Consider the following 12,009-nt stretch of genomic DNA (forward strand, 5'->3'; position numbering starts at 1 on the left):
CCACCAATGGATATTTGAAACACTCAACTGAAGAACCCCACAAAAAATTCCTCTGAATACATTCCAATCTAGTCGCCACAGCTTTAGGGATAGTAAAAAGGGAAAGGTAATAAGGCGGAAGGCTTGAAAGGGTACTTTTCAGCAAAGTGAGTCTACCACCCTTTGACAAGTAAAGCCACTTCCAGCCTGAAAGTTTCTTTTCCAACCTCTCAAGAATCGGATTCCAAATAGCGGCTATTTTATACAAAGAACCCAGTGGCATACCCAAGTAAATCATAGGCAAACTGCCCACCCTGCACTAAAGAATATTAGCCAATGAGTGGATATTGCTCACCTCCCCAATAGGGACAATCTCACTTTTCCCCACATTCACCTTCAAACTAGTAAAGCTTGAAAACAGGTCAAAACCAGCCTAATGGAAAAGATCTGCTCTCTAGAAGCATCGCAAAAAAGAATAGTATCATCAGCAAATAATAGGTGAGAAATACAAATACCAGTATGATTATTAGGACCCACATGAAAACCCTAAATAATTATAAAATAATACAAATGATTCCATAACAGGAATAATTTTTTGCTTATGTAAACCCACTCCCAAACAAAACAACAAAATTAGAATTAAAATTATTAAAAAAAATTTAAAACAAAAAACAAAGAGATGCCTTTTGTTCATCCATGCACGTGAAAGACAGCAAGTAATTGAGAAATTTAGCACTCTAATAAACAAGAATGAAATCAGTATAAAACTTTGTGAGTGTGCGCACGTGTGTGTGTGTGTGTGAGAGAGAGAGAGAGAGAGAGACTCAACAGTCAGGTGTTTACTTTGTAATCATTAAATATCCTAAGTTTGATTTGCACCAAAAGTATGAACTAAAACAAAGAGAAAAAAAAAATGCAGGAAAACAGATGAATGTTTAATTTAACAAGTAAAATGTTCTATATAAGCGCACAGAAGAGAAGGTTCTATGGAACATACCCTTCCCGTGTCCTGGAGATAATGTGGAATCAACTCCTTCATAATCGGCAAAGAAATTTCAGATCGCAACCTGAGCAGAACCATATCCATTATAGCTTCTAGATATCAATTGACCAGTAATTACTAATTACACTAGTACTAAATTTATAATTGTGAAACAAAGGATAAAATGGTCATAAAATCAGAAAAATCGCATTATTTAGTCTGTTTCTACAACTCAAAAATTAACAGGAAAAAATGCTTACAAAGCATGGATCTGTTTATGATCACATACTTGATGAAGTTTTAACATCAAATACAATTCAAAGAGAGGAAACCAATCCTATGGGAAAGGATCCAGTTGAGAAAATCACAATTTATTGGTTCACTGGCAAGCATGCCAGCAGCATCTTTTTTAAGTGATCCCACAGCTTACATTCTCACTTCTCAGGAAGGTTGAGTGTACTGCATTAGGAAGCCCCCTTTCATTAGACAAGAATGTGACATGTACTCCCTTGAAGATGTCACAGGAGGATTTTGAATTCAGTTCATTATTCTTGACTTGACATCTAATTCTCTCTGTTTCTCTTTTACCCAGCTCAAATAATAGTAAAACGGAGCACAGAGCCATACACAATAGTCAATTGCTAACAAGCATACAAAACCTCCTTTTTTTTCTAAATGCATTCCCTATGCATTTTCCTGGTCATTAACCTCTTACAAATATATCTGATTCCAGGGTAGAAACAATTAATTCAACTGCTATCAAGTCTACAGGTATTTGCTATTAATTTTTATTTAGATAATTATGGCGTGGTAGTTCATGAAGCATAGACAGACAAGATATGGCCAATGAAATCACTTTTTAGCCACCAGAAAGGCAGACTACATGTGGCTACCCAGTAATTCCAAAGCTATGCCCAAAACTTAGACAAAGATAAGCAGCTGCCACAATTAAAAGTAGATATAAACATGAGACAATTAATATAAGTGTCTGTTTAATGAATTACTAAAGAAACAGCAGGCATATGGAAAAAACAAAAGACAAGATGGACTCTTCTAGCTACTAGGACAAACAAGGAGAAAGATCAGATTTCAAGGAAAATACATACTGAGCATGTGTAGATAATGGAAGTGATGCATATCCAACAACCACCTGGAAAACACATGGACCAAATGATCATTTCAATGAAGTAAATATGATAAAACTGAAGAAGCCTCACAACACAAGCCATATAAATACAAAAATCAAGTAAAGAAGATATGACAAAATAAAGCAGTAGTCTGAAATACAAAAACACAAACAGAACTCACTGGCTTTGGAGCTTCTAGTTTTGTCTGAAGATCAATATGGAAGAATGTGAATAAAAGGTGATGTGTTGGCGTCCAGATAGCAGGGAGGGCAATTTTAACCTCGTCATGGTAAGAAGGCATTCTAGCCCCAACAGCAACTTGCGTGTTAACCCACTTCTGGAGTGATGCACCTATCTCCCTCGGATACATTGCCTAGTCAAATTAGTCATGCATGTAAACAATATGACATTTAGAAAGCATACTGCTTTGACTTATCACACAAAGGGGGAATAAGCGTACTGCTGTGAATATATAACAATTGACAGATTTACCTCTAAAGGCTGTCTACGAATATCAGCATCATCCTCTCTCAGCTCAACCCGTATGAACAAATTTCTCTTCCGACTTAAACTAACCGTCAAGGGATATACATACAGACAATGAAAAAGCTGCAGGAAAGGTTCATTTCTCGACGTTGTGCGGAAGTCGAAAGCTTGGAACTGCAAGTTAATCATATGGTTATTTTGGAAAATTATATGCAAAAAAAGAACATTAACTGGACACATTATTAAATGTCAACTGCTATTCTGCATGTTACAATTTTCAGAATACATATAGCGTTGCAAGGATAAGTAACATTCATTCAAGAACAATGAGCCAACTGAAGCACATTGTTTGAGAGGGTCCACTGAATTAGGGTATATTCAATTTGCGTACAGTTCAAAAATGTGGACCCTCTGATCTATTCCCCTAAACATTATTCTTGAAGGGATGGTTAAAATTGAGGTACATGTATAAAGAACTGACACTCCTCATACTATAAATGAAAAATCATGGGACCTTAAATCCAATCATTTCTCAAAGAAGATAAAAACCAAAACTGAATTATAGCCATAAGATCTTAACACTTGACAAAACATTGATTGGGTATAGAAAATTCAATGCTTTGGTGTGCTGCTATACACTTCCCAACCCTCCAATTTTACAAATTTTATAAGATAAAAAAAATTTATTTCAATTTATACGATTATTTCATTACTTGATTATTGTATTTCCCTTTTTTTTTATATATAGGTAAGATAGAATTTCAACTTTTGGCGTCTGCTCCATGATAACTCTTTATTATCAGGCTAAAATACCAATTAGTTTTTTATGTAGACAAGGTTCAAGTCTCAGATCTCTTATTTCAAATTTATCCAAAAAAAAAAAAATTAAGTGCGCTTTACTTCAATCAAGCACTCGCTTGCGCTTTCGCCTAAGTTCCAAAAGGCCTTTGCACTTTAAGTGCTCCCCACACTTTACCAACATTGGACCAAGAGCCCAACTCCATTTTGCTTACACTACACTACCTAGTTCAAAAAATCTAAATAATAAGAAGTGACAGGAAATATAATACTCTAAACAAAGTGCCTAACAAGATAGGATCACAATTAAGACCCTAGAAGGTTGGTCATCTATTTAGGCATAAAAAAGGACTATATTGATAATAAAGAGACTACTATTATCAACATCCACCAAGATACCAAAAGAAAAATATGTGAGGCATAAAGCTATTTTGTTCTAGACAAATGATTGTATAATAAATAAATATCAACCCTTGCTTCAATTAGAACGCTCGTTCTTTGATCATTCACTACTCACTCATCTTTGTACATTATTTTCATTTCCTAGTCATAGACTTCAAATATCCCAACCAGCAATTAGCTGAGAGTAAAAATTGCAAATTAGCTCACTCCATTTCAGCTTTAAATGCATCTGCAGCCTGTGCCTCCATTACAATATGATGGATCTATATAATTTTTTTTTTACACATAGAGTATGCTTATATTCTTTGTTTTTTATATAGGCAAACACCACACATGCACCCATAGAGGATAGAACCCATAGTCTCACCCTCCAACCCTTGTTTACGATGGGACCAGATACAATTTGGTCCAAAGACTATTGGCTTTGTTTTCCAAAAAAGAAATTGAAAAATCAATGATGAATAGATCCACCAAACACCGGATAGATGAAGACAAACAAATATTTTAATACAAGATGGAAGTAATAGGTTGAGAACAACTGCATTCACCCATGTTTATAAGCACGCGTGCGGGGAGACTGAAGTCACTGAATCATAAAAAATAAGTTAAAAATAAATAGGAAACCTGATGCATGCATCAAAACCACAAAAACCTTCATGGTGTATTCATGGCATTTCAATCATGATGAAACAGCTGTGAATTTTCAGATGGACTCACTCAATAAAACCAAATGGACAGGATCCTAGTTTGTACAAGGGCATTATACTTACATCATCAACACTGAAATCAGCATTTCCATGCAAATTCAATCCATTTCCAGAAATTTCTTTCCCATCATATAAATTCCACTTTGAGTTACTACTCTGAGGCCCATCAGAACCATTATTGGTGAACTTTCTGAATGTGGAATCAGCAGTGCGGTCCCCCAGGTCAATGGAATCATTGGTCACACTCCCAGTTTCTGATATATTGTCCAAGTCAGCTTGGCCAATCTGGTGCTTCTCAATTTCCAGTCGCAAAACACCTTTCACAGGTTTATGAACCTTCCGTTTCGGATCCTATGCATACCCCAACAACAACAACAACAACAAAAAGGTTATTGAGCAGTATATTAATTAAACTTTTAATGATAAGTGAAAGAGAAGACTTCACATGCTCACATTTAGGGGGAAAAAAAGGAAGAAGAAGAAAATAAAAGAGATGCCTACAGAGTATCCATAAATATTCACATGTCCAGCAAAGAACTAACATACAAACGATCAATTGAAAAGGCAAGCCCACTAAGGACTCACTCATCATATATTGATGGTAGACTAAGTCATGTCTGGCTCTTAGCCTCTCACTCTTTTTTGATTGGTAAGTTACACACACATCCTATAGATCTTGAACTCACAACCTTACCCTCCATTCCATTATTGGGGGAAGAGGCAGTGTTGTTTGAGCTAGAGCTAGAGCTTATCGGCACCTAGCCTACCACTTTCCTCATCAATTAAATAATTTGAAGCTTAGCTACTAAGGTACCTTCCTCTGGCTTTTGGCTAGCATCAAATGCAGAATTTAGCAACTAAAACTTTCAGTGGCAATATATTGGTTAGGAGGAAGAAGATGATGATGAAAAGTATCCCTTTTGCATTCTTTGGAATTTAAATAAGAAAAGAAATAATAATGGATAATTATCACATTCAAGTGATACACTAATCCTCTCAAGGAGCAAGACAGTGCAGAGCACCAACTTTTTTGAGAAAGGGATATAGGAACTTGCCTTGGAGATCAATTTGGCAAGCCAAAGTCCCTGTGTGGAATTCTTTGCTTGGACAACTACAAAAGGAAAAATTCTAACAACTGATAAGTTTGGATTGGTGTCGCATGTGTAAAGCAAATGGGAATTCACCAAATCATACTTGTCTTAATTGTGAGGTAGCACTTGTTTCTCTTCTTTATTTACACCCAATGAACATGTGTAGTGCCCCTTTTGCACCCTTTAATCAAAGTTCTTATTTTCTGGTCATAAGAAAAAAGATATTATTTTACCTATCCAGAGAAATTGTCTGGAAAAATCAAGCTATTATAGCAGGTCCAGAACTTAGTTCCGTAATGCTTGATGTGGACTATTTGGCATGAACACAATCGGCGTACATCAAGGATGCGGAAAGTACAGGGACTCAGTTGTTAGAGATGTTTACTAGTTCTTTGTTCGATTGGCCTCACACACGGGGGGTTCACTAATAGTACTTCTATTGTGGAGTTTACAGATTTGTAACCTTTTTTCACACAATTTTTTACTGTTGTAATTCTTTGGGCTTCTTTGTGTCCATTCTTCATGAAGTAGTCTTTTTTCAATAAATTGATTATTACCTATCCAAACAAGAGAGAGAGAGAGAGAGAGAGAGACAGGTTTCTTTCAGTGGGCTCACCCAAGGCAGGTTACATGTTGACAAGCTTCTTGGCCTTTATGATAGAGTGCAAATGATATCTGGAAAATTGCAATGGATCTGGAGAATCTATTTTTCAAGACTTCAGTATCAGCAAATCTAAAGAATGAAGCTCAGAAAAACAACATGCAGGCACACTTGCATGTCTGGTTCTGCCCAGGCTTTTACCTAATAACCTTGCTTCCACTCGCCACTAGTGAACTAGTGAGCACGTCCCGATCATTCCCCATATATTCTAGAGTAATCTTTTAGGAGGTGCGATTTTACATATTCCAGCCATATCCTTCTCATATATTTGAACTTAAGTCGTTCCAAATCAGTAGTTAAAGTTGAACAACAAGGGTATAAACCAAGTATCAAAGCATAGCTGTGAATTCCACCTGATTCCTTAGTGATAACATAAGATGCCAAAGGGCAAATCAAGGACAAAACTAAATAGAGACCCAAACTTTATGTAATATATCAACGAGAATGATAACAAGACAGCTAACCAACATGCAACATCACTGTTTTAAAAAAGAAAAAGAATATGGCAAAGTGGCGATAGGAATTACGGGAGGCAAAGTACATAAAAAATTAATAGCAGGCTATAAATCTTAGGGAAGCTGTACATAGACAGTCAAAATAGGAGGTGGACATAAAGTTCACAATGATTTAAGCAAGTGAATGACACCAAAAATTTTGCCAATGCATCATGGGGGGACGATCAATCAAAGGCCAAGTAGTTTAAATCAATTCATTAGCATATAATAATGTTAGCTATAATTTCATGTATTATTTCTAAACCACCATAGACAGGAACCTTAAAAACCTACAAGAATAAGGCTTCAAAAATACAAATAAATCTCTTCCTACCTGAAGCGAGTCCTCAGTATAGCTTTCCTTAACTTTACTCAAGTTTGAAATTTCAACAATGACAGAGCTTCCACTTGAATAACCCAGCTTTCCATCTAATGTGATCTTTGTACTGGGTTCAAACACACCCTCATGGGAACTTGAGCCAGATACACTAGGAGCAAGAGGGCTGCTGGGGGAAGCAGACCCTCCAGTAGCTGCACCAATGCTGTTATCAAATAACGAAACCATAGCCCAGGCAAAGGATTCTCTGAAAGGCATGATTTGAGACCACACCTGCAGTTTCTGCCTTTCTCTCTCAGACAAATGCCCCTGTTCAGATAGGATAATGCAATGAATTTACAAAAACAGAATAGTTCAATCAAGCAATCAATGAAAAAAATAAATTTGTATCAGATTATTGAAAGTAAGGAAAAGAAAAATGCTATCAACAACACACACACACAGAATTTTGCAAAGTCATTTCAAATAATTCACAGAAAAGTGTATTCAAGGTGTCATGACATCCAGGACTGAAAAGAGTGATGATCAATACAAATGCCGAGATCAGGTTGAAACCCAGCAGGTCATGGGAAGACCAGAGCCAGCCTATGATGCACAAGTACGGATACGAGTATTGGTACTATACAGGTACGGGTACGGGGATACAACATTTCTTAAAAAACTTAGGATACAATACGTAGGGGATACGGCAATTATTTAATTAATTAATATTTTTTTAGGTATATTTAAATAATTTTGGACATAATTTTTGTTTATTTCTGGTTTTAAAATTAAGTAACAATAACATGTTTGAAAAAATATCTAAAATTAATCTAAAGGAAAATTTAAAATTAATTAATAAACATAAACACTATTTTAAAAAATAATAAATTTAAAACTATATACAAGATTTTTTAGGAAAAAAGAATATATAAAAACATGATAAAAATTATATATGACTGTAACATAATAAAAAGAATATTAGGCTTATGCTTTAAAATGTTTTTTTATATTCAATTTTCAATATCCATTGAGTGCCGAGATGATGATAGTGCTGTCTTTTTTGGGAAAAAGAAAAGAAATAAATAAATGTACTCCTTCGGAATAGTCAACAGCTGGACTTTTTTATTATAGCTGTATTCGTTGGGAATACACATAATACTATTTGAGCCAAGGCACATAAAACAAAAACAAGAAAAAGTTGAGAATAAGGAGAAAGATGAAGAAGGAGATGAAAGAAACAAATGAGGAGAAAGACGAAGAAGCAGGAGCAGGGAGACGATGAGGGGATGGGAGCCTGGACCTGCAGTGACCTATAACAACCTGTGGCAACCTGTGGCAGTACTTATTTCGACCCAAATCTCTTTGTTTTCCACATTTTTTCCCTTTTCTTTCCTCTCCCGTGTCCGGGATGTAGCCCGCCGTATCATGGATGTATCTGGGCCATACCCAGAATAAAAAAACATTTTTCTTTTGCTTTGATACGCTCTGGCTACATTTGTACCCGAATCCAACCTGTATCCGTATCCGATACATATCGGAATTGGGTACAAAGCCAAAATTCACATATTTATGCTTCCCAGGAGCCAGCACTGGCACAGTTGGTGGTAACTCTAGCCCCAACTTCATAATCACATCAATGACCAAGAATTCTAACAAACAAAATTAAGCAATTTGTTAAATACAGACAAGGCATTAATTTCTCAAGATGTCAACAAAACCAAAATCGAAAACAAAAAAAAGTGACAGTGAATGGACATTTTCCATTTGAAGGAGAGAGAAGAAACAAAAAAAGGCCCACCAAGAATGTTGCAGACTGATAATCCACACAGATATCAAATTTCAGTTCATTAAGAAACAAGTTGAGGGCAACTAGTAAGAATGGAAATTTAAAGATTTATTTGGATATACCGGTTCTTTACGTGAATAAACAGAAGATGTAACTCCGCCTTCTTCAGTGGCATGCCTTTCTAACTGGATTAAAAGACAAACTGATGCGGACGGAGCATCCAAATAGAAGATTCCTCGTGGTTCATAAGAAAGTTTTTCCTGGAAATGGTGTCAATGAAAAAACATTTCCTTGGTCATAATGTAAGCAATACCTAACTCTATTTTCTAAAATAAAAGGATATAGAAAATTTTGGACAAATTAGTGCCAGATTGGTCTTACACTTACATCCTGCATTTCAGTTGGTAACACACGAAAATGGAAATCCTCAGACAACTTTTCTCTTCTCTCCTTATTATATAAGCATATTGTACCATAGAATGGCTCTACAAGAGAGAGAGAATCAAAATTCAGAAATCTTAAGATGGCTTAAACCAATAAATCAACTACAGTAACATAACAATGATAAGATGAAGCAACTATCAGAGGACTGCAGTACCAAGAGCAAAAAACTCACCTAATAACCCCGCTTGAAATGATAGGGACTGAACCTTGACAGAGATCTTCAATCCACTAAGGCCATCCAAAAATGAAACAAAAAAAGAGAAACAGAGAGTTAATGAGTAGAAAACTTCAAGAGCAGAAATGCAGATTCTACTCCTTAATAAGACTTTAAAACTGCGTCCTTTTCAACAAAAACAACAACAACCAAGCTTTAGTCCTAAATAAAATTTCCATACTCGTATGGCTGGGAGAAGGAAAAAAAAAAAGGTGGGGGGCATACTGTGAAAGAGGAGCTTCTGAAATCCTTTGACCAAATATCATCGACCTCTCATTTTCCCAATCAAACGCTGGTTCATAAGCAGGGAGGGGAGACGGGCCAAAATGCTGCAAATTAATCAATAAAAAAAATTTTAAACAAAATTTAAATGAAACCCCAGAAAGTTTAAATAAAAACTAGAGTAGCATGCATTTCACCAAATTCCAAAAAGACATAAGAAAATAAATACACCAGTGCTACATTTGTTCTTAATAAAACAAAGAGAGACAAATGAGTACAACCTTTGGAACAGACACATCAGAGGTTGTTTCAGTAAATTGCCTTCCTGAGGTACTCGGAAGGTCATCATCAGTAGTATCTTCCGCCTTTGTTCGCCTTGCATTAGCAAGACGCATTTCTGCAAATGTTTCAAAACAATTTCACAAAACACTCTGCACAAATTTCACACAAACATATAATAATTCCCTCCTAACCGTTCGACTTTTTCAAACCGCTAGGATTACTTGCACAATAAGCAACATCTTAAATTAAAAATACACTTCATTTTAGTCCATCAACTTTGATCAACTGCATCCACCAAGTTTAAAAATTATCATTTTTTTCTAGTTTAAATTGAAAATGTGAAACAAAATGGACTAAAATGAGAAGTGATTAAAATTATAAAATGTAAAGTGAAATTTTCACCTTTGTTTTTTACCAATCTATTTATGTCAATAAATATCTTACACAAACTTCCTTTAACTGTTGATTTTTTTTTTTTTTTTTACTTTTTACTATAACATTCATTTCAATAAAAATCTCACACAAAAATTCAAAATCATCAATTTAAAAATAAATAAAATAAAATACCAGTCTCAATGTCAGTATCGGGGCCTTCATAAATCTGGTTAGAAAACGACGGCGTTCCAATGGTGTCGTAGTGGCCGTACTTGTTGTCGTCTTTAACCCAATCCGCCGTGTAGCATTGTACCAGCTCGTTCAGATGTGGCCACTGCTCCAAATTCTCATCGAACTTCAACAAAACCAAAAAAAAAAAAAAAAAAATTCATTAATTAAATTTATTTTATTTTTTGTGTGTGGAAATGGAAATGCCATTGGAAATGCGAAGAAATTACCTTGTTGTGCCACTTGGTGGTGGCCGGAGTGGAGTCGCGGCGGTGCCGGAGCTGGAGCATTGTTTGGGTCAGATCTAGGGTTTAGTTTTAGAGCTGAAAGTGGAAATTTTTTTTTTTATGGTTTTGGGTTTTTGGGGAATGGAAATGAAGAGAGGTTGAAGTTGAGGGAAGGGGAAGTAGAAGTGTAATGAGCGGTAGTGGAAGTAGTTGGATTTGTTTATGTGTAAAGTAAAAGGAGTTTGCGTATTTGGTAGATCTAAAAGCAAAGTCTAAGCTAACAAAAATTATAATATAGAAAATAGAAGAGAGAGTCGGAAAGAGTGAGAGAGAGAGAGAGAGAGTGTGTGTGTGTTGTACAGAAGTCAAAATAGAGTCCAAAGAGAGCAAACACCAGAATGGAGAGAGAGTACGGGAGTAGTAGTAGTGGGGGTTGGGGTGAGGTGTCTTTCTTTCCTTTTCTTTTGTATCGCACCCCTGGTGACCCGGCATATTACTGTATCTTTTTTTTTTTTTCTTCTTTTTTTTTCTTTGGCTAAATAGTATTTTTGTTCATATATTTGAGTTGATGTGCTACTTTCTCTGCAATATTTTGAGAGAAGTACTATGCCTACAATATTTTCATAAGTGGTTAGTTGTTATTGATTCAAATTTGAATTTAGCATTGAGATTATTTTTTTAACCTAATAATAATAACCAGTAATAACTTGCTACTTCGAATTTGTTGTAAAAATGTGGTGGACATATCATTTTTCATATTTTTATAACAAATCCTAAGTAGCAAATTATTACAGGTTTTTAATTTGAATCAACTACTGAAATAACTTTCTTGTCCACTAGTAACTAACAACCAACTATTTAAGATTTGTTGTGAAAGTGTTGTAAAAAAATGTTCTGAACGTAGCATTTCTTATATTTTAAGGTCACTGTTAATTTAATTCCTACATTTTGGTAATATTCAATTTGATCTCGGATAGTTAAATAAGAGATCTATGGTTCAATCCCTTTCTACATAAAAAACCAATTAATGTCTTAGTTTTATAATAAAGAGTTATCATTAGAAACGAACGCCAAAATTTGAAACTAAAAAAGAAAAATTATCCAAATTAACTACTACCAAAACGTAGGAACAAAATTAACAATAACCCTAAAATGTAAGGACTTGGCTTTCGGTTATTTTGCTTC

The 12,009-nt window shown here is 35.2% G+C and overlaps 1 protein-coding gene across 3 annotated transcripts in view; it reads right to left on the reverse strand.

Annotated features, from left to right (window-relative positions):
* Positions 1–11,237, reverse strand: part of LOC126720536 (guanine nucleotide exchange factor SPIKE 1) — a 31,650-nt gene extending 20,413 nt beyond the window's left edge. For 2 of the 3 annotated variants that reach the window (XM_050423044.1, XM_050423042.1), the window contains exons 1-13: positions 10,828–11,237; positions 10,562–10,724; positions 9,994–10,109; positions 9,716–9,819; positions 9,449–9,504; positions 9,214–9,317; positions 8,955–9,092; positions 7,062–7,373; positions 4,545–4,832; positions 2,581–2,748; positions 2,270–2,461; positions 2,068–2,111; positions 977–1,046 (exon numbers count right to left, since the gene is read on the reverse strand). In XM_050423044.1, coding sequence (XP_050279001.1) covers positions 977–1,046; positions 2,068–2,111; positions 2,270–2,461; positions 2,581–2,748; positions 4,545–4,832; positions 7,062–7,373; positions 8,955–9,092; positions 9,214–9,317; positions 9,449–9,504; positions 9,716–9,819; positions 9,994–10,109; positions 10,562–10,724; positions 10,828–10,887 — 1,815 coding nt within the window. In that variant the 5' untranslated portion in view covers positions 10,888–11,237. The remainder of the gene's footprint in view (positions 1–976; positions 1,047–2,067; positions 2,112–2,269; positions 2,462–2,580; positions 2,749–4,544; positions 4,833–7,061; positions 7,374–8,954; positions 9,093–9,213; positions 9,318–9,448; positions 9,505–9,715; positions 9,820–9,993; positions 10,110–10,561; positions 10,725–10,827) is intronic. The other variant, XM_050423043.1, reaches the window with a different exon arrangement.
* Between the last annotated feature and the right edge of the window lie 772 nt (positions 11,238–12,009).

This window comes from Quercus robur, chromosome 4 (genome assembly GCF_932294415.1).
Source record: "Quercus robur chromosome 4, dhQueRobu3.1, whole genome shotgun sequence".
NCBI lineage: Eukaryota > Viridiplantae > Streptophyta > Magnoliopsida > Fagales > Fagaceae > Quercus > Quercus robur.